The sequence below is a fragment of the Bos mutus genome, chromosome 8 (genome assembly GCF_027580195.1).
Source record: "Bos mutus isolate GX-2022 chromosome 8, NWIPB_WYAK_1.1, whole genome shotgun sequence".
Taxonomy (NCBI): domain Eukaryota; kingdom Metazoa; phylum Chordata; class Mammalia; order Artiodactyla; family Bovidae; genus Bos; species Bos mutus.
The window spans coordinates 40,178,445-40,202,072 of record NC_091624.1 but is presented as its reverse complement, the minus strand read 5'-3'; the positions used below and the strand labels follow the sequence as shown (position 1 = coordinate 40,202,072).

At 42.1% G+C, this 23,628-nt stretch overlaps 1 protein-coding gene across 1 annotated transcript in view; it reads left to right on the top strand.

The window, feature by feature from the left end:
• Positions 1-23,628, top strand: part of DOCK5 (dedicator of cytokinesis 5) — a 204,452-nt gene that overhangs the window by 69,024 nt on the left and 111,800 nt on the right. Inside the window, exons 9-13 of the mRNA XM_005903060.3 lie at positions 2,950-3,079; positions 8,037-8,109; positions 11,623-11,765; positions 14,318-14,443; positions 22,105-22,229. Of these exons, the coding sequence (XP_005903122.2) occupies positions 2,950-3,079; positions 8,037-8,109; positions 11,623-11,765; positions 14,318-14,443; positions 22,105-22,229 (597 nt within the window). The remainder of the gene's footprint in view (positions 1-2,949; positions 3,080-8,036; positions 8,110-11,622; positions 11,766-14,317; positions 14,444-22,104; positions 22,230-23,628) is intronic.

Genomic DNA, 23,628 nt, shown 5'->3' with positions numbered 1-23,628 from the left:
TCCTTCCTTTCCTTTCAACTTTTTGTTGTTCATTCCATCCATTAAAACTCTACCCCTAGGACGAGAGTGGTCTGTTTCTATCCCTGCACTGACCCATCCATACCTTTACCACCTAGTAAGTGTGGACAAGAAAGAGTCTAGAGCTCTTCCCCAAAACAGTATTTCCTCAATTCTGAGATACATGTTTTTTTCCCATGAAATAAAAAGACATTTATCAGTCAATATGTACATTATTAAAAAAATTTTAATATTATTAAATTCGTGGTCCATCTTTTAATTAACAGTGTTTTAGAATAGCTGCGATTCACTCACCCTCCCTCCTCCCCTATCAATTAGGCTCTTCCTATATGCAAATTCACATCCAACTTTTTCTATTCGATGAAACGTGACTGATTCCTTGGTCCTTAAACATTCTACAGAAAGTTCATTTGTAAATGACTGCATGTTATTAAATGATACCGGTGTGCCCCAGTAAATGACCGCATGTTATTAAATGATACCGGTGTGCCCCAGTAAATGACCGCATGTTATTAAATGATACCGGTGTGCCCCAGTAAATGTAAGCATGTTATTAAATGGTACCGGTGTGCCCCAGTAAATGACCGCATGTTATTAAATGGTACCGGTGTGCCCCAGTAAATGACCGCATGTTATTAAATGATACCAGTGTGCCCCAGTAAATGACCGCATGTTATTAAATGATACCGGTGTGCCCCAGTAAATGTAAGCATGTTATTAAATGATACCGGTGTGCCCCAGTAAATGACCGCATGTTATTAAATGATACCGGTGTGCCCCAGTAAATGACCGCATGTTATTAAATGATACCGGTGTGCCCCAGTAAATGACCGCATGTTATTAAATGATACCGGTGTGCCCCAGTAAATGTAAGCATGTTATTAAATGATACCGGTGTGCCCCAGTAAATGACCGCATGTTATTAAATGGTACCGGTGTGCCCCAGTAAATGTAAGCATGTTATTAAATGGTACCGGTGTGCCCCAGTAAATGACCGCATGTTATTAAATGGTACCGGTGTGCCCCAGTAAATGACCGCATGTTATTAAATGATACCGGTGTGCCCCAGTAAATGACCGCATGTTATTAAATGATACGGTGTGCCCCAGTAAATGTAAGCATGTTATTAAATGGTACCGGTGTGCCCCAGTAAATGACCGCATGTTATTAAATGGTACCGGTGTGCCCCAGTAAATGTAAGCATGTTATTAAATGGTACCGGTGTGCCCCAGTAAATGACCGCATGTTATTAAATGGTACCGGTGTGCCCCAGTAAATGTAAGCATGTTATTAAATGATACCGGTGTGCCCCAGTAAATGACCACGTGTTATTAAATGGTACCGTGTGCCCCAGTAAATGACCGCATGTTATTAAATGGTACGGTGTACCCCAGTAAATGACCGCATGTTATTAAATGGTACGGTGTGCCCCAGTAAATGTAAGCATGTTATTAAATGGTACCGGTGTGCCCCAGTAAATGACCGCATGTTATTAAATGGTACCGGTGTGCCCCAGTAAATGACCGCATGTTATTAAATGGTACCGGTGTGCCCCAGTAAATGTAAGCATGTTATTAAATGATACCGGTGTGCCCCAGTAAATGACCGCATGTTATTAAATGGTACCGGTGTGCCCCAGTAAATGACCGCATGTTATTAAATGGTACCGGTGTGCCCCAGTAAATGTAAGCAGGCACTTGTGTTGTGTGTGAGTCTCTCAGTTCAGTTCAGTCGCTCAGTCGTGTCCAACTCTTTTCGACTCCATGGACTGCAGCCCACCAGGCTCCTCTGTACATAGAATTCTCCAGGCAAGAAGTACTAGAGTGGATAGCCATTCCTTTCTCCAGGGCATCTTCCCAACCCAGGGATTGAACCCAGGTCTCTTGCATTGCAGGCGGATTCTTACCGTCTGAGGCACTTGAAGTCTTTCTGTTAACAGAAGCCTCAAGGTTGATAGTGTCATTGGTATATATTCCTAGCTTGGAGCCCTGAGTTAACTTGATTATAGAGGATAGATGTGAACTGATTGTTTAAAAAGTTCTTTCTTGATTCAGTAAAGAGGCCTTGGGAAGCTGTTTCATGAAAAGAATTTGAGATGCAGTTAAATCATTTCTGATGTTAAGGTGAATGAGTTATGTGAGCTTTGTGGGTTTACTCAACCATCCTAGGAGTACAAAAAAGCTTAGAGCATGAGCCACAAAAAGACAGAGACATTTCATCCACACATTTCTCATTAATCAACACACTCTGAGAAGCCCTCAGTGGATACCTCTCAGAAAACAGAGGAATAATTACAAAAAGCAGAGCATGTAAATTTCTGGGTTATAGTTGCCTCACAGGATTATTTGGAAGGTAAGATGAAATATCACCAGCCTGTGTGGATACAAAATAAATGTCAGTGTCTCATAAGTTTTAATTTCATTTGGCACTGGAAGGCACCTGGTGCTCAGATATGCCCTGGCAGGATATAAAGTCTATGTGACAAAGGACCCTGAATAAGCTGGAGACTTGAGGATGAATATGATCTGATTTATAAATTTGAAGCAGGAGCTGGGGGATTTTTTTTTTTTTATTCTTTTTTTTAATACAGTCATTTTCCTATGACGCAGTGAGAGTTCTTGGCTGGATGCAGATAGGGGAGGAGAGGAGTCATTCTGATATTTGAGCATTAAGGAGTATGCTCTGGGGACTTCCCTGGTGATCCAGTGGCTAAGACTCAGGGCTTCTAATGCAAGGAACCCGGGTTCGATCCTTGGTCAGGGAACTAGATCCTACATGCCCCAACTAAGAACAGTTACAGCCAATAAATAAATAAATAAAATTTTAAAAGTATGGTCTGAACAGTATTCTATTGTAGAGTCAATGGAAAGAAAGCGGAGGTGAGAGGGTGATGGAACGTGACCTCCTTTTTCTGTGCTCTCTGCCCCGTAGGACCTCAGTAGCACAGACCTCATCCGGCCCCGCATCAGCCTCGTGTGCCAGATTGTCCGAGTTGGCCACATGGAGCTGAAGGAGGGCAAGAAGCACACCTGTGGACTCCGGAGACCCTTTGGAGTAGCAGGTACAGAAAGAGCCTGAGATGGATGTAAAATGGTGTGGCTACTGGGGAGACAGTATGATGGGGGCCTAAGAAAAATTAAACGTAGAACTTAGGATCCAGCAATCCTACTTCCCTACGTTCAAACCAAGTACAATGAGGGACTATATTTCTTTTAACTTTAAAAAAAAATCTTTGATTGGAGTACAGTTGATTTGCATGTTGTGTTCGTTTCAGGTGTATGGCAAAGTGTTCAGTTATCCATATACAGAGTGTTCAGTTATACATATACATATATTCATTCTTTTTCAGATTCATTTCTCATATAGGTTATCAGAATATTGAGTAGAATTCCCTGGGCTATACAATAAATCATTCTTGGCTCTCTTTTTCTTTTGCATTTTTTATTTTGTCTTGGAGTCTAGCCGATTGACAGTGTTGGGATAGTTTCAGGTGAACAGCGTGGGGGCACTCATCCATACCTATACATGTATCCATTCTCCCCCAGACCTCCCTTGCATCCAGGCTGTCACGTGACCTTGCTGAGTTCCGTGCACTGTATACAGTAGTTCCTTGTTGGTTATCCATTTTAAAGATAGCAGTGTGTACATGCCCATCCTTAAACTCTTGTTTATAGCAGCGCATTGGTCACAACAGCCAAATGGTAGGAGTAACCCAGGTATCTGTTGATGAATGAATGGATAAACAAAAGGGTCTGTCCCTACAGTGGAACAGCCTGAAGCAGTTGGAAAATTCCGTCACATGTTTCAGCCTGAAGAAACTTTGAGGATGCTGTGTTAAGTGAATTAAGCCAGTCACAAAAAGATGAATACTATATGATAACTCACTTTTATGAGGAATCTAGAATGATCACATTTATAGAGACAGAAAGTGGAATGGTAGTTCCTAGAGACACAGGTGGCAGGGTGAGGGGACAGAGGAGGTATTTTTTAAAGGCTTAGAGTTTCCGTTTGGGAAGAGGAAAACATCTGGAGGTGGATAATGGTGATGGCTGCATGACAGTGTGAATGTTTTAATTTTAAAGACTTTTTTTGATGTGGACCTTTTTTAAAATCTTTATTGATTTTGTTACAATATTGCTTCTGCTGCTCATGTTCTGGTTCTTTGGCCACAAGACATGTGGCATCATAGCTCCCTGTCTAGAAATCGAGCCCCCACCCCCTGCATTAGAAGATGAAGTCTTTTTTTCTTCTTTATTAAAAATTTGTATTGGACCATAGTTGATTTACAGTGTTGTATTGGTTTCAGGTGTATAGCAGAGTGAAGCAGTTACGCATATACATATATCCACTCTTTTTTAGATTCTTTTCCCATATAGGTCAAAGTATTGAGTAGGGTTGTCTGTGCTGTACAGTAGAAGACAAGGTCTTAAGCACTGGCCTGTCAGAGAAGTCCCAGTGTGAAAGTTTTCAGTGCTACTCAGGGGTACATTTTTAAATGGTCAAAATGGTAAATTTCATGGTATGTATGTGTGCGTGCATGCTAAGTTGCTTTAGTCGTGTTTGACTCTTTGCAGCTCCATGGACTGTAACCTGCCAGGTCACCCTGTCCGTGGGATACTCCAGGCAAGAATACTGGAGTGGGTTGCTATTTCTTCCTCCAGCGGATCTTCCCCACCAAGGGATTGAATCCGAGTCTCTTAGGTCTCCTGCATTTGCAGGTGGGTTCTTTACTGCTAGTGCCACCCGGGAGGCCCCATGTTATGTATTTATTTTTCCACAATAAAAATAATTTAAAAGAAAGAAAAGAGGGAGGAAGGAAAGAGAAGACCCAGAGACAGTGCAAGATGAACTTGGTTGTAAGTGTTAGCCTCAGACGTACCGCATTCACTACTTGGACCTGGCAGGCGCTTGCTTTTGGTGGTGCTCATGTAGATACCCCATGTTTGTTTCTCCCCCCCGCCCAGTTATGTATCTTGTACACAGCAAGCCTCTGGGTAAAGCCTCTGTTTGTCTATTGGAATCTTCCTTGCCTGCAGCCACGTATTGATCTTATCTGAATAAAATTCTCCTTGGAAAGCTGTTTGCCTGTCTAGGAAATTTACTCATCAGAGGCAGCATTGCTTTCAAAGAGGGTCGTTGGCTTCAATCAGACTCCATAACCTTCCAGGAGGCCCTGCATTTTCCTCTGTAGTTTGTTAAATGGAGGATATATATTTTTGGTCTTACTCTGACATTTTAGTTACTAAGTAGTCCTGAAAGCCATCAATCCTGCTCCTGGAACGAGGACCCAGAAACTCCACATTGTCAAGATCGACCTGTGGGTCACATGGCTGGTGATGCAGCCCCAGGAGGCTGTGTGCGTCGTGGGTCCCTTGAACCGCCCCACACCCCTTTCCTCTCAAGGTTGGCCGGGTTGTGTCTAGAGGAGACAACACTATTCGTGATAGTGAATTAAAATGAAATCCCAGGAAAGGCAAGCAGCCTTGGCCCAGGACTGTTTAGCCACCTACACACCAATCTATTCCTTCATAGAAGTTGAAGGCGTTTTCAGGGTCGTTGTCCTTCAAACCGGGCTAAGGAGATTGGAACATCAAGCTTGAGGCTTTTATTTGCTCCTGTGTTTCTGTGTGTGTGCGTGTGTATGTATGTTCAGGGCATGGAGATTAGTTTTAGCCTTGATGCCAAACGTCAGCAGAGGTTAGCAGTAACTAGATGATGTCCACAAATGCACTGCCTACTTGAGGGTTTAAATTCAAATTTTGCAATATTTGTGTGCGTGTATGCACTCACACACAATGTTTGCGGGGGTCTTTTAAGAGCTGACAGCAAGTTGATGTCATGCCTGCTTTTTACAGCTTCCTTACACTAACATTAATTCCCAAGCCTAATACATTACGTGTTTAGGTTACTTTGAGCAAGCATTTCCTCCTGGTTCCTTAGTTTTTCTTATGATTATTGCGTCATAGCTTGGAATTTCTTTTAATCTCCAAACAGGTTAGCTAGGGCGTGGATTATTAGTGCATGTTTTATGACTAGCTTGTAATTTATTAACCAAGGCTTGATGGCCTCTTGCCTTGGGGCCTTGTCTCCCCTCAGCTGCCTGTGGAGTCAATGCCCCACTTCTTAGTTTTCTAGGGAGCAGGCAGAGTTTGGTTACATGGTTTGCCCTGTGATCACTGTTGGGTTCATACCCTGATTTTAACCATTAACACTTCTGACCTAGGGAAGATTACCTACATTTCCCTGTGGGTCAGTTTCCTCATCTCTTTTTTAAAATTTGTTATTTATTTATTTGGCCGCATGGGGTCTTAGTTGTGGCACACGGTATCTTCGTTGCATCATACAGGACCTTTCACTGTGGCATGCAGGCTTAGTTCCTCTGCAACATGTGGAATCTTTGTTCCCCAACCAGGGATCGAGCCCACATCCCCAGCGTTGCAAGGTGGATTCTTAACCACTGGACCACCAGAGAAACCCCCTCTTTTTAAATTTATTTTTAATTGGAGAATAAGTGCTTTACAATGTTATGTTGGTTTCTACTGTACGACAATGCCAGTCAGCTATAAGTATACATATATCCCCTCCCTCTTGAGCCTCCCTTCTCATCTCTCAAAGTAGGGCTGATACTAACATTTGTATAAAAAAGATAATATACGCAGTGGGGTTAGTACAGTGCTTCCTTAATAGCTCTTCTCATATGTGAAAGAGCAAATCAATACATGGTCTTCTAATCTATGCTGCTAATGACCTGCTGCCCTTGGTTTATGTGGAAACCGGGTGAGAAAAGGTCACATCAGAGGGACAGTGGGCCACTTAAGTCATAAGTTCCTCTCCCAGGTCTTTTATTCTGTAACACTCCTGCCCAAAAAAAAAAAAAAAGTATTCTCTTGTGTCTTAGAATGCGGGCTTAGTAAAAATTGTCAGTGCAAGAATTAAGCAACTTGGTCTAGTAGAATTTTTTTCATATTTATTATTTTGATTTATTTTTTTAAAATTGGAAGATAATTGCTGTACAATGTTGTGCCAGATTCTGCTGTACAACAACATGAATTAGCTATGTGTAAACATATATCACCTCCCTCCCACTGCCCATGCCGCCCCTCTAGGTCATCAGAGAGCAGCAAGCTGAGCTCCCTGTGCTGCACAGCAGGTCTCCACTAGCTGTCTGTTTCATACATGGCAGTGTAGATATGTCAGTGCCACTCTCGCCATTCATCCCCCTCTCTCCTTCCTTCTGCTGTGCCCTCAGGCCTCTTCTCTGTGTCTCTATTCCTGCAAGTAGGTTCAACAGTACCATCTTTCTAGATTCCATATATATGCAATAATGTAAGATACTTGGTTTTCTCTTTATGACTTACTTCACTCTGTATGACAGACTCCAGGTCCATCCACATCACTTACAAATGACCCAATTCCATTTCTTTTTATGGCTGAATAATATTCCATTGTAAATATGTACCACATCTTTATTCATCTGTCACTGGACATTTAGGCTGCCTGCATGTCCTGGATATTAGAGTTTTTAAAGAGGGTAGTCTGCAGGGTTGATCTGAGAACACCCAGACCCCTGCCAAGGACCCTGATGAATTGCTCTTCTGCCAGCCTAGGGACACTGGGAGTCATCGTTGACAAAAAAATAAACATCTCTGCCTGCTCTCTCTTCCTCCAGGATTCTGTGTTTGCTGATACTGTAATTTTCCAGTTCCTCACTGAGGCCTCAAGTAATTAGCTTCTTTTTTTTTTCAATTTTATGTTTGTTTTTTTTTAAACACCAAAAATATTTTGTATTGGGATATAGCCGATTAACAATTTTGTGATAGTTTCAGGCGAACAGTGAAGGAGGGACTAAGCAAATACTGGAGTGGGTTGCCATGCCCTCCTCCAGAGGATCTTCCCAACCTGGGGGTCTAACCCACATCTATTAGGTCTCCTATATTGGCAGGCAGGTTCATTACCACTAGTCCCACCTGGGAAGTCCAGCAATTAGTTTCTTTAATTAAGTTTTATCTTTTTCCTAGTGATGGATATTACTGATATTGTTCATGGCAAGGTGGATGATGAAGAAAAGCAGCATTTTATTCCCTTTCAACAGTAAGTACTTTGGCACTTACCCAGGTTAGTTGAGACCTGGGTTAGGCCTTTGGGAGGTGCATTTACACAGAACCAAGTGCTCGGAACCTTTTGCCCGGTTAGACGAGGAAGACTCTTTGACAGAAGACTATATTCAAAATCCTCGTATTAGACTGCAATTTAAGAGAGTAACCTAACTTCTTCTGATTCTACAGAAATGACTGAAGCAATATAAGGGACACATCTAGCAGGTTATGGTACCGTATAAATGCCAGAGTCTGCCTGTACTTTGTCATATGGAACGGTTATCGCAGAGGACCAGGAATTAAGTAGGACAGCACAGGGCTTCTCAGGCTGTAACGTGTGCATGAAGCACCTGGGGTCTTGATGGATACATGCAGAACGCCATCTGGTGGGCCTGGAGTCTCCATCTAATTGGCTTCTGGGTGATGCTGCTGCTGCAGGTCTGGGGAGCACACTTGGTGAGAGTGAAGGGTGGACTAGTCCTTAGGTTCCTGCGAGTGGAGGAAAGCCGGCCCAGGAGTGCCTGGAAGGATGCCCCCTGACCTGCACTCAAGCCCCCTTACTGAGCCCCGGGAACTGGAGCCCTGAGTGGGCCACTGGGGGACGCTGCAGAGCTGTTCTCCATCCGTGTAACTGAGTGAGCGTGCCTGTGAACATCACGACTGACCCCAGCAGGCACGTGCCACTTAACCTCGCACAGGCGGCTTTGGGAGCATTGCTGTGTCTGACTCCTAACGAGACAGTCATGTCAGTGAGGAAAGATGATTGTCTCGGCCAGTGTAGAGCCACTACCACAGATCAGTGTGATAAACTGAGAATTCCAGAAACTAGACCCAGGGATATCTGAGTTAATGTGATTTTATTAATAATAAGTAATGGGTTGGCCAAAAAGTTCGTTCAGGATTTTCCATAAAGTGTTATGGAAGAATCGCCTAACAAACTTTTTTGACCAACCCCAATAATATGGTTATGTTATTTTTAAAATTATTTTTAAATGATATTTAAAAATCAGTGGGGAAAGATAAGCCATGCAAAAGCTATTGTTCAAGATTAGCCAGCCATTTCAAAAACTAAGTTAAATCCTCATCTCCCAACTTAAACCATCATAATTTCCAGATGATAACACATAAAAGGCTAAGAGCCAACAGTCTTAAAGTACTATAGGAAAATAAAAGTTTTATACCATGTGATGTGTGGGAAGTCTTTCTGAGTCAAATACCAGAGATTTGACTGAAAAAAAGAAATTGATTTAACCACACAAAAATTTTAAACAACTTATACATAGAAAAAGTTTAATAAAACCTTGGCAGTTTGCTGTGTCTTCTATAATACAATAAATATTAAAATACATAGCATAGACATGAGTATATAAACTATAAAAACATGCTTATGATAAAGATAATTTTCATATCTATGAATGTTGTTTCTCTCTATATACATATATTATTAGGCACTGTGCATATATGTACTAGGAACAGCATTCATGAATATGAACTGTTAGTTATTCAGCTGTGTCTGACTCTTTGTGACCCCGTGGACTGTAGCGCACCAGACTCCTCTGTCCATGGGATTTCCCATGCAAAAATACTGGAGTGGGTTGCCATTTCCTTTTCCAAGGCATCTTCCCAAACCAGTGATCGAACCCAGGTCTCCTGCATTGTAGGCAGATTCTTGAACATTATATGAAATACTATATGGTAACATGATACAATGGCTTCGCCAGTGGCTTAGCAGTAAAGAATCCACCTGCCAATGCAGGAGACCCAGTTTCAATCCCTGGGTTGGGAAGATACCCTGGAGAAGGAAATGGTAACCCACTCCTGTATTCTTGTCTGGTAAATCCCATGGACAGAGGAGCCTGGCAGACTACATTCCATGGGGCTGCAAAGAGTCAGACACAACTTAGCAACTAAACAACAAAAAAATATGATACAATATTATGTGTGTATATATATAAATAATCAAGGCAGCATTCATGGAATGAAATTTAATCTGCTCCATACAAATAATATAAATAATTGTAGAACAGGAGCAGTATTATGGATATGAATTGTCTCCAATGCATTTCTCTGTATTTGTCTCACTTTATGAAGTGGGTTTCTGGTTTGGTTATGTGCCTCCCGCTTACTTTCAGAACCAACTCTTTCTAGCAGTTGTGCTGAAACACTGAGTCCTCAGATTGTCTCCACTACAGAATAATACAAGCTTTGTGTCTCCGAGGAGCCCAGCCCTAATTTGATTACTACTCACTTTGCAGCCGGCAACCACTTTAAAGCCTTCACGATGCAAATCATGGCCTCTGGCATTGAACTCCCAAGATTTATGGCAGAGCTTTTGTAACTTAACCTCAGAAGCTTTACAGCGATTGTATTGGGAGAGTTTTATACACATATCCTGCTAGACTGAGAGGGTGTCATTCGAAAACAACGCATTCTGCAGCAATCCCACTTTTTAGGAACATAGTGCAGTGTGGTGGTGGTGGTTTAGTCCCTAAGTCTGTTTTCAGCTCTTGCGACTCCATGGACTGTAGGCTGCCAGACTCTTCCCTCCAGCCTGGGATTTCCCAGGCAAGAATACTGGAGTGGGTTGCCATTTCCTTCTCCGGAGGATCTTCCCATCCCAGGGATGGAACCCGGTTGTCCAGCATTGCAGGTGGTTTCTTTACCGACTGAGCCACCATGCTCCTGTACTGCAGTATGCTTCCTGTGTGTTGTCAGGATACAGGTCTGAACCCTGCAGAGCAAGCTGGCCTGTGTGTTGTGGGCAAGAGACCAAAACCACAGCAGAGAAGACTGGCGACCGTTGTTCTATACAGGCTGATAGGGAGTTCCCAATAGTGCTTGTGCTTTCCATAGAATGGGGGCTGTGCTTCCCTCTTTGATCACCCTGTAAGAATCTCAGCCTGATTTGATTGTTAACGTGAGGCTTGTTTGCTGGTGCCTGTGGCGTTGCAACCGTATATATAGTTCATCATCACATGGGATTCTGCAAACACCATCCACAATCCATTGCATACGCAGCACTCTGGTACACTGAGTGTTGGCAGTAGGTGGAAGCTTTCAAGGCATGTGTTTTCAGGTCTGTTTCCTTACAGATGAAGAAACTGAAGCCTGAAGGGGAGACTTTGGCAGAGCTTACTGTCAAGTAGAACCGGAACTGGGGGCTGGGTCTCTTGCCCCTGCTTCCACCCTTCTACAGTTCCATTCCTTCGGCCTCTCCCACCTTGGAAAGCACATCAAGCACTGCCTCTGGTTTCAGTCTAATCATTTGACCATCAGTTTTGTTTGTTCCTGAGTTGCTTTTTTTCCCCTTTTTCCCCCCAAGTCATTTTGAGATGAATTTGCTAAGATAGGCACCCAGTGGGGAAAATAAAGATGGAAAGTATCCTGTAGTTAGGTTGCTTTACTATTTATATTTTCAAATGATAGGCCCATCAGACCCAGCAGTATCTGAGGCTCTGCTGCAGAGACTTCCTCTTTTTGTCTTACCAGTTATTTCTCATTTTCCCAGAATTGCCATGGAAACATATATCCGACAGAGGCAGCTAATCATGTCGCCCCTGATAACATCCCACGTGATCGGGGAGAATGAACCACTCACGTCAGTCTTGAATAAAGTGATAGCAACCAAAGAAGTGAATCACAAAGGACAAGGTACTCGGCCCTGTGTACCAAGCGGGGAGGGGGCTCTGGTGGGGCTCGGGAGTGGTGGCCCTCAGAGCTGAGTCCTTGGACTCTGGCCCTTTCATTATCTTTCTCTGATATAAAACAGACCCTGCTGGGGACTGCCCACCTCAACTTCCGACTGACACTGACGGCAGTTCAGACTTGAGAGCATTGTCTCGCAGCTGTATTTTGTGAATTGTGTAGAATGAATTCTCATCTGATAAGTCTCACTTTTGTCTGCTCTATGATCCCAATGCTCTAAATTAAGGCACAAAGAAAAAGAGTTTGAAGATAATTATGTTCCACTCTCTGTATAGGTTTATCCCATTACATTTCCAAAAACTGCGAAGAGAGAGACCAAAGTCATGTAAATGAATATGATTTCATATAAAATAATGGGCTTTCCAGCCAATCATTTTTTCATACCTCCATATGTCATTTTGTTGACTTAGTTTTGCTGATTGAAACTAAATTTTAATTCGGGTAACAAGGAAAAATAGTTAAAATCTAGATACCAAGGTAGTGATGATTGGGGGTCAGTTTTAGAGTTACTTTTCTTTTTAAACCACCTTGTAATTGTCTTCTGAAGTGGAAGCAATTAGGAAACGTTATTTTTGGCATATTTAGTTTGCCATCTATTGACAACTATTGCCATCTATTGTTACCCTGAGTGAGAAATAGATGTGAGGAAACACATATTCTAAAAATGAATAACCAAATATATTTCTGTTGTTTTAGAACTCCTAACCTAAGGATGTAATTTATTAGAGTGAAAAATTCTTAAACTAATTAAATTGCAGTGTCTGTATAATTTTTTTTATCAAAACTTTAAGAAAATATTCCTTCTCTTCCTTCCTAACAAAATACTTTTCAAATGTTTTCATGCTCTTCATAAATATTTTTGTGGCTGTGTAATATTCCATTGCTTGGATTATTTTTTTTTCTTCCCAAGCATGGAATCCCCTAGGTAAATACTTAAGTACGTTCTAGTTTGTCACCATTATAAATTTAAATAACTCCGGTGTGGCTATCATTATATATGAAGATATATAAGACATACTATAAAAGATACATGCTGCTGCTGCCAAGTCACGTCAGTCGTGTCCAACTCTGTGACCCCATAGACGGCAGCCCACCAGGCTCCCCCGTCCCTGGGATTCTCCAGGCAAGAACACTGGAGTGGGTTGCCATTTCCTTCTCCAATGCATGAAAGTGGAAAGTGGAAAGTGAAAGTGAAGTTGCTCGGTGGTGTCAGACTCCTAGCGACCCCATGGACTGCAACCTACCAGGCTTCTCTGTCGATGGGATTTTCCAGGCAAAAGTACTGGAGTGGGTTGCCATTGCCTTCTCTGAAAGATACATACTATCTTTTTCATATTTAGGACTATCTCCCCCAGAAAATTCCCGGAAGTAGGATTTCTGGATTAGACGATGGGAATAAGCTTATGACTGGAGACGCACATGTTACCAGAATGCTTTCTATAGATGGGCACTAATTACTATCTGCCTGCTTGGCAAACTGATGTTTAAAATTCTTTACCTGTTTGAGGGATGAAAAGTTGACTTCTATAACTCTGTTGCATTAAAAAAAAATGACTTGAAATTATCTGGCACTCATATGTATTTATAATTTTCTAAAGTTTTCATTCTCAGTTTTTATAAACTCTTTGTATACTAAAGGTCGTAGTCATCTACTTAGGATGCATACTTTTTAGTTTCTGGCTAGCCAAGTATTTATAAACTTCTTGTATTTCCTGGTGAATTGTGTATTCGTGTTTTGTTTATTTGTAATCTGAATATTTTCCATCTAGTGAGTATAAACTCATAATTTCTTGGAAGTATTTCGCCATGCCTTTTATAGTTGTATGTAGTGTATGGTATATGAAGTATACCTTTTGTGTTTTTATGAATATCAAAATTTCAGCTTGCATAGATAATTATTTTGCTTTTGTGATTTCTTCATTTGTTTCAATATGTAGAAAAATGGTTTAGAAAGCTGTACACTTACTTTTTAAATTTCTGGTCTGTTTTTCCATTATCTTTTACATTAGGAATTTATTTTAATGAAAATGTGTGGTGAGAGGTTAGATTGATTCTGCTCTGAGTAGAATAGAATATTCCAGTACATTTATGGAATTGATCCATTGTTTCATGATTTGTTATGTCTCTTTTGCTGTATGCTTAATAGCTGTATATAATAGTACTTGATTTCATTGTTTTCATTGATTTGGATATCTTTACTACTAATATCACTCATTATTATAACTTCATAGTATTTTGGTATCTGATAGGGACCATCTTCCCCCCACCCTCCAGAGCAAACATCTGTTTTACCTCTCTGTCAAATTCTCAAAGAAATCCTGCTATGCTTTTGTTGGGAGTGTCATTAAAATTCTAAGTTAACTGGGGGAGAATTGATGTATTTACAGTAATGTATCTGTGTATTAATACCAGGCATATATTTTTCTTAACATTCGAGTGTGCATTTATTATATAGATCATAACAAAGAGCTAAAATTTTGTCTTTTTTTTCTTTAAAGGACTTTGGGTGTCCTTGAAGCTATTGCCAGGAGACCTCACGCAAGTTCAGAAAAATTTTTCACACTTGGTTGATCGATCCACAGCTATCGCACGGAAGATGGGCTTTCCTGAGATAATCCTTCCAGGTAAATGCTTTGCTTGATTCACCTGTTATGCATCCTCTAGGACTTTTCTTCCACGTAGCCATCACTTTAAAAAAGTTTTTTTATTCAAGTGTAGTTGCTTTACAATGTTGTGTTAATTTCCACTGTACAGCAAAGTGAATCAGCTATACCTATACATATATCCACTCTTTTTTGGATTTCCTTCCCATTTAGATCACCACAGAGCAATGAGTAGAGATTCCTGTGCTATACGTAGGTTCTTGTTAGTTATCTGTTACACACTGTATGGATAATGTTTGCCTAGAGAATTCCATGAACAGAGGAGTATGCTGCTACCGCTGAGTCGCTTCAGTCGTGTCCAACTCTGTGCGACCCCTTAGATGGCAGCCCACCAGGCTCCCCCATCCCTGGGATTCTCCAGGGAAGAACACTGGAGTGTGTTGCCATTTCCTTCTCCAATGCATGAAAGTGAAAAGTGAAAGTGAAGTTGCTCAGTTGTGTCTGACCCTCAGCGACCCCGTGGACCGCAGCCTTCCAGGCTCCTCCGTCCATGGGATTTTCCAGGCAAGGGTACTGGAGTGGGGTGCCATTGCCTTCTCCCAGAGGAGTATAGTGGGCTACAGTTCATGGGATCGCAAAGAGTCGGACATGACTGAGCAACTTAAGGCACATATGCACAGATAGTGTATATACGTCAGTGCCCATCTCTCAGTTCATCCCAACCTCTTCCCCCTCTGGGTGTCCATACATTTGTTCTCTATGTCTCTGTGTCTATTTCTGCTTTATAAATAGGATTATATATAACAGTTTTTTCCAATTCCACATATATGTATGAATATGATTTTTGTCTTTCTGATTTACTTCACTCTATATGACAGTCCCTGGGTCCATCCATGTCTCAACAGATGACCCTTTTTTTTCCTTTTTATGGCTGAGTAATATTCCATTTTATGTACGTACCATATCTTCTTTATCCATTCCTCCGTTGATGGACATTTAGGTTGTTTCTATGTCCTGGCTATTGTAAATAGTGCTGCAGTGACCATTGGATTGCTCTAATGGGACCCTTGAGGCAACATGGATCAAATTTCATCGTTTACAAGTTGCAGTTTCTTAGAAAACTACCCAGTATGCAAGCCCAAGAGAGCGCTTTTAAAAGTAACTCAAAATTTTCTCTTTGCTTTCTCTTCCTTTGTGTTCTGCACAAGTCCTTCTGAAATACTTCCTAGACCACCCATTAAGTAGCACTAAATAGCAGTATCTCTGCCCCGAGAATTACTTGATTCATCTGCAGGTGCCTATTCTCATGATGACATCACCAACACTGTGGGCTCCTTGACAGGAAACTTCAGCAAGGTGCCCGCTCAGCTCAGACTCAGCTGGACCTTCTGTTCCGTTGGCTTTAGCTCCAGCTGTGTTCCTGGCTTTCCCCTTACTCGTGGTGATAGGAATATAAACGTTTTGCAGTTTCCTACTGTAGTTTCATCTTTCTTGCCACCACGTGATAGTGATCTGCATATGTATTCTTGAGAATTCATTAATTTGACCCATTTACTTTCTTGATCATTGTAGTGATAAAAGAACATCATCCCCTTGAGGAACTTTATATATATGTATTATATGACCTAAATCAAATCCCTTATGATTATACAGTGGAAGTGAGAAATAGATTTAAGGGCCTAGCTCTGATAGATAGAGTGCCTGATGAACTATGGAATGAGGTTCGTGACATTGTACAGGAGACAGGGATCAAGACCATCCCCATGGAAAAGAAATGCAAAAAAGCAAAATGGCTGTCTGGGGAGGCCTTACAAATAGCTGTGAAAAGAAGAGAAGCGAAAAGCAAAGGAGAAAAGGAAAGATATAAACATCTGAACGCAGAGTTCCAAAGAATAGCAAGAAGAGATAAGAAACCCTTCTTCAGCGATCAATGCAAAGAAATAGAGGAAAACAACAGAATGGGAAAGACAGGGATCTCTTCAAGAAAATCAGAGATACCAAAGGAACATTTCATGCAAAGATGGGCTCGATAAAGGACAGAAATGGTATGGACCTAATAGAAGCAGAAGGTATTAAGAAGAGATGGCAAGAATACACAGAAGAACTGTACAAAAAAGATCTTTACGACCCAGATAATCACGATGATGTGATCACTGACCTAGAGCCAGACATCCTGGAATGTGAAGTCAAGTGGGCCTTAGAAAGCATCACTACGAACAAAGCTAGTGGAGGTGATGGAATTCCAGTTGAGCTATTCCAAATCCTGAAAGATGATGCTGTCAAAGTGCTGCACTCAATATGCCAGCAAATCTGGAAAACTCAGCAGTGGCCACAGGACTGGAAAAGGTCAGTTTTCAGTCCAATCCCAAAGAAAGGCAATGCCAAAGAATGCTCAAACTACCACACAATTGCACTCATCTCACACGCTGGTAACGTCATGCTCAAAATTCTCCAAGCCAGGCTTCAGCAATACTTGAACCATGAACTTCCTGATGTTCAAGCTGGTTTTAGAAAAGGCAGAGGAACCAGAGATCAAATTGCCAACATCCACTGGATCATCGAAAAAGCAAGAGAGGTCCAGAAAAGCATCTATTTCTGCTTTATTGACTATGCCAAAGCCTTTAACTGTGTGGATCACAATAAACTGTGGAAAATTCTGAAAGAGATGGGAATACCAGACCACCTGACCTGGCCTCTTGAGAAATTTGTATGCAAGTCAGGAAGCAACAGTTAGTACTGGACATGGAACAACAGGCTGGTTCCAAATAGGAAAAGGAGTTCGTCAAGGCTGTATATTGTCACCCTGTTTATTTAACTTATATGCAGAGTACATCATGAGAAACGCTGGACTGGAAGAAACACAAGCTGGAATCAAGATTGCCGGGGGAAATATCAATAACCTCAGATATGCAGATGACACCACCCTTATGGCAGAAAGTGAAGAGGGAACTAAAGAGCCTCTTGATGAAAGTGAAAGTGGAGAGTGAAAAAGTTGGCTTAAAGCTCAACATTCAGAAAACGAAGATCATGGCATCAGGTCCCATCACTTCATGGGAAACAGATGGGGAAACAGTGTCAGACTTTATTTTTCTGGGCTCCAAAATCACTACAGATGGTGACTGCAGCCATGAAATTAAAAGACGCTTAACTCGTTGGAAGGAAAGTTATGACCAGCCTCGATAGCATATTCAAAAGCAGAGACATTACTTTGCCAACAAAGGTCCGTCTAGTGAAGGCTATGGTTTTTCCTGTGGTCATGTATGAATGTGAGAGTTGGACTGTGAAGAAAGCTGAGCGCCGAAGAATTGATGCTTTTGAACTGTGGTGTTGGAGAAGACTCTTGAGAGTCCCTTGGACTGCAAGGAGATCCAACCAGTCCATTCTGAAAGAGATCAGCCTTGGGATTTCTTTGAAAGGAATGATGCTAAAGCTGAAACTCCAGTACTTTGGCCCCCTCATGGGAAGAGTTGACTCATTGGAAAAGACTCTGATGCTGGGAGGGATTGGGGGCAGGAGGAGAAGGGGACGACAGAGGATGAGATGGCTGGATGGCATTACTGACCCGATGGACATGAGTCTCAGTGAACTCCGGGAGTTGGTGATGGACAGGGAGGCCTGGCATGCTGTGATTCATGGGGTCGCAAAGAGTCAGACACGACTGAGCGACTGATCTGATCTGATCTGATTATATAAAATATATATTATAAATATTAAAGCACAAATATGTTGTATGTTCATTAGAAAAAAATATGAATAAACAATCTTTGGCATGTTAGAAAAATTCTTGAAAGCCAAACTGTTATCTAGTGCATAAAAATTCAGGTTTTTAAAATTTTTATTTGTTTATTTAATTTAGCTGCCCTGCAGAGCATGTGGGATCTTAGTTTTCTGAGCAGGGATTGAACCTGTGCCCCCTGCAATAGAAGCACAGATTCTTAACCACGGGACCGCAAAGGAAGTCCCCAGGATCTTTTAAACTAATTGAAGCTCTTGTTCCTCCTTGGTGAAATTAAGGAGCAATAATAATTTGATGGGCTTCCCTGGTGGCTCAGTGGAAAGAATCTGCCTGCCAATGCAGGAGTCGCAGTTCAATCCCTGGGTGGGGAAGATCCCCTGGAGGAGGAAATGTCAACTCTCTCCAGTATTCTTGCCTGGGAAATCCCATGGACAGAGGAGCCTTGTGGGCTACAGTCCATTGGTTCGCTAATAGTTGAACACGACTGAGACTGAGCATGCACACACAAAATAATTTGATGGCCTCATGCATTTGTATACATAGTGAGTATTAAAAGAATATTTGTGGAATGAAGAAATGAAAGAGTTCTAAAATGGAGATCATCTTCTTTGCTCACGAATAGTAGTTTTCATCTGCTTTATCCTTTACAGAGCTGTTTCACCCTAATACATTTTCATCAACATTCTTGGAAAATGTTTGTTTTCTTGCTGTTTATAAAAATAAGTATTGGTATTCTTCCTGTAACTGATGGCCGTTTTACTGCTTCAGCAAGACCGAAACCTAAAAAAAAAATGTAATAGACGAGTTTTTTTCTTTGGGCAAAGTGAATTTACCTTTGAAATCTGTCTGGAAAGAGTCCTTCTACTTAATAGTATTAGTTCATGAACTGCCAGGGCTATAATAGGCTTTAAAAATCATCCAGAATGATGGTTCTCAAATGTAAGTCATTGGTTCAGCCAGTCAGGATTACCTGGGTAATATTAAAATACAGATTCCCAGACTTTCCCAGACTCTGACTCAGTTTGTAAGACCCGGGTTCTCCAGGTTGTTGTTTAGTTGCTGTCTTGTCTGAGTCTTTGCCATCCCGTGGATTGCAGCACATCAGGCTTCTCTGTCCTTCACTATCTCCTGGAGTTTGCTCAGACTCAAGTCCATTGAGTCAGTGATGCCATCTCATCCTCTGTCGCCCCCTTCTCTGCCCTCAGTCTTTCTCAGCATCAGGGTCTTTTCCAATGAGTTGTCTCTTTGCATCAGGTGGCCAAAATATTGGAGCTTCAGCATCAGTCCTTCCAATGAATATTCAAGGTTGATTTCCTTTAGGATTGACTGGTCTGATCTCCTTGCTGTCCAGGGGACTCTCAAGAGTCTTCTCCAGCACCACAATTTGAAAGCATCAGTTCTTCAGCACTCAGCCTACTTTATGGCTCACCTCTTATATCCATACATGACTACTGGAAACATCATAGTTTTGACTGTATGGACCTTTATTAGGTTCTCCTGGGGATTCTGGTAATTGGCCGGGTTTGAGAAACATAGATCTGGGCCAACATCCCTCACTGGTGTCCTTTTTGTCACCATTTGAACAGGCTCCAGAGTCGTCTTTAATTCTTCCCTCTACTGCACTTTCCCTCGTAGCTAAATTCGTGGAAGCAATTATATGTTCTCTGTTTCCTCACCTGTCAGTCTCTCTCTGTCCAGAATGGCTGTCACTACTCACTAAAGATTACAGTGTCTCTAAGTCCAGTGGATATTCTTAGCCTGATGATAGTCTCTGGCTAGCATATGACACAGTTGCTCACTCCCTCTTTTGGAATGTTACCACACATTGTTGGTGATGCCACACTCTTCTCTTTGTTTCCTGCCCCTGGCATCTCTCCCAGGATTCCTTTGCCAACTTATTATCTTCGACCTCACCTTTAAGTTCCTCAGTATTTGGTCCTTATGCCCTCTCTTGGTTTGCTTGCACTGCATGACAAAGAACCACAGGCTGTGTGGCTTGAACAATAGCAGTATTTGGGATTTCCTTGGAGGTCCAGTGGTAAATACAATACAGCAGGTGAGGATTTGATCCCTGCTTAGGAAACTAAGATCCCATATGCCATGCAGTGTAGCCAAACAATAAAGTATAAAAAATGAAAGTATAGTTTCTTATAGTTCTGGAGGCTGGAAGTCAAAAATCAAAATATCTGTAGGCTTGTTTCTTCGGAATCCTCTTCTTGTTTACCGGTTGCCGCCTCCTTACTGTATCCTCATACTGTCACCCCTTGGTCTGTGTGTTATCTGTGTCCTAGTCTTATAAAGGTATCAGTTATATTGGATTAGGGCTCACCATATGACCGCCTTTTACATTAGTCACCTCTTTAACATGTGAATTTGAGGGAGGGGGACACAGTTCAGTCTTTAACAGGTCCCCTTTCTTTCCTTCTGCACGCTGTCCTCTCCCTAGGTGATCTCATCCACTCTCTGTTTTCGTATTTCTTTACTTAGCTGTGCTGGGTCTTAGCGGCAGCATGTGGACTCAGTTGTGGCATGTGGGACCAGTGATTGAACCGGATCATGTGCATCGGGAGCTCTGCACTACCAGGGGAGTCCTCATCCATTCATTTTGCTTCTCTGTGTTAGTTGCCTATAAATCCGAATCTCTAGTTCTAAGACCCTTCCTTTAATCAGAGGTGGGAAGAGGACCTTCTCTTCCCACCCTCAATTGGATCATTCTTTCTCTTTGTTTATTTCTTAACTCAAAATCTGCACCTGGAACTTGCCATCCTAAGCATCTGGGCCTGACTCTTTTATTGTGTTTTTATCTCAGAGAACAGCCCCTCATCCATCCACTTGCATAGACAAGAAACCTGGAAATCACCCTTGACACCTCCTTTCCTTCACCTCACACAGGATTGAGGGAGAAGATCCACCAGTTTTCCCTTTGAAAGCCTCTCAACTCCACCCCCTTCTTTATCCAGCTGCAGCTCCCTAAATTGTAGCTACTGACTTCAGTTCCCTGGACAACTGCCATGTCTTCCTAACTGGTTTCCCTGTTCTGTTCTTTCTATCTCATTCTCCACACGGTAGCATGAATGGTCTGTTATAAATGCCTTTCTGATATCGTCACACTCGTTCCTTTCTGAAAACATGTCAGTGACTTCTGTTTATATTTAGGATGAAGATACAAATTCTTCTGTTGGCCTCAGGCAGACTTATGTCTGTTTCCATAACCTCATCTCATACCAGATTTCCTTCACTTGAAAGCATCATTGATATGTCTGCTACCTCTGGGCCTTTGCACATGCTATGTACTCTCCCTCCTACTCTCATTCCTCCAGTATCAGCCCAAAGGGTAAATTCCCACACCCTCCATTGATCCTGACTTTATAATGATGCATCTCATCAGATGATGGTCTGAGAATGCTTCTCTCACCCAGCAGACTATAAGCTGCTTGAGAGCAAGGCTGTGGGTGTATGGCTGACCGTTGTCTCCCAAACACCTAGCACAATGCTTCATAACAGAGTCTGTGTTCAGTCTGTTTTTTAAAGGAGTAAATGAATATTATTTCATTTCACTGTACCTTAATTTACTCAACCGTTTCTATGGTTGGAAACTGAAGATGTGTCAAAGTTTTCACATTAACAAACAATACCACAATGAATATCCTTATGGATAAATCATTGCTCACATGTTTTTTTGTGGTATAGTTGATGTACTATATTATATAAGTTTCACATGTACAACAAATAGCACTAAACTGTACTTCAGAGACACTGTGCTATGTATGGAGAGGTAAAATGAGGTAAGCTATTGGGAACAATACGTGTAAAAACTCCTATGTAAATAATTTATTACAAAGTCAGAGCATTTTATATTTTACATATAATTTACATCTTATTGCACTCTGAAATTTAAAAATGACTCCAGGTAGCACCACTCACAGGATGGATTGTTGTATTGCAGGAGATGTTCGGAATGATATTTATGTCACCCTGATCCATGGGGAGTTTGACAAGGGGAAAAAGAAGACACCAAAGAACGTGGAGGTGACCATGTCTGTACATGACGAGGAGGGCAGGCTCCTGGAGGTTAGTATGTTCCCGGTAGTCCCACTGCCATCACACACTCCTTTACAGGACTTCAGGCCTGACGTTAATTGTTCTTCACTGTAGAGTGGATTTGGTGTTTCACAAGAAAAATGTAGGAAGCCCATTAAATTTGTGAATAGCAGTTACCAGTTTTATTAATAAATTCACATAGATTCTTAATTTTATTATTTCTCCTGTGCTGAGAAAGACCTCAAGCCACCAGGATTTCAGGTGTACATTTCTAATGTAGCGATTCCCTCTCTCTCCTTTTTATTGATTTATTTTCGGCTGCACTGGGTCTTCATTGCTGCACACAGGCTTTCTCTAGTTGCAGTGAGTGGGGCTACCCTTTCTTGCAGTGTGCAGGCTCCTCATTGCAGTGGCTTCCCTTTGCAGAGCACAGGCTCTTGGGTAGAGCAGTTGAGGCACATGGACTCAGCAGTTGCAGCTCCTGGGCCTAATAGTTGTGGTGCATGGGCTTAGTTTGTGCCAAGGCATATGGGATCTTCCCAGATCAGGGATCAAATCACGTCTCCTACGTTGGCAGGCGGATTCTTTACCACCGAGCTACCAGGGAAGCCCCTGATGTAGAGATTCTTAATCATTTTCAAGTAATTTAGACACTTTCAATCTGATAAGGTCCTCCTTTCGATCTGGAGGGTACAGGTCCTCCACCTGGGTGAGCTGAACCAGTGGAGGTGCACTGCTTAGAGCTGTTACACTGGAAGGGCTCTTGGTTCGAGGTCAACTACCATGCTTTTTAGTTTTAGAGATCATCAAACTGCAGCCCAGAGAGGATAAGGTGTTCTCTCAGGGAAGCACAGGACCCAGAGGTGATGCAGGAAACAGACACAGGTGTCCTGACTTCCGGTCCATTGTTCCTCCAACAGAAGTTAAGTCTTGATTCTGACGTCATGGAGGAGGATAGGCAAGGGGTGGTCACGGCAGGCTTTTACTGCCCAAGTGACCTCTGGCTCCTCTTGTGTGAGCCATAGTTACCTGCTGGGGAGTCCACTCCATTCACTGAGTGCATCGTGGTGAGGGCACAGCAGAGTACACCATCCACCACTTCCTGGGGATGTGCTTGTCTTTGAAGGAATCAGTTGTTTAAAGACAAGTTGTCCTCTGCATAGAGGGAGAAGCAGAATGCCGTGGGCCACAATTGGGAATGATTTCTTTGTGCTGTTAGGAGAGCCCTTTCGCCCCAAGAGTTCAAGTACACATCGTGGCTTTGCTAACTAGCTTGGAAGTACCCCCACGGAGGCCTGACTCTACTGCTCTAAGTGGTTCCTTTCTAGGAAGAGCCACAACCCTAAGTTCTAGTGGACACACCACACCTATGTACCAAGTCCTTAAAACAAGAGTGTAGACAGGACCTCACACGGCTTTACATATGCAG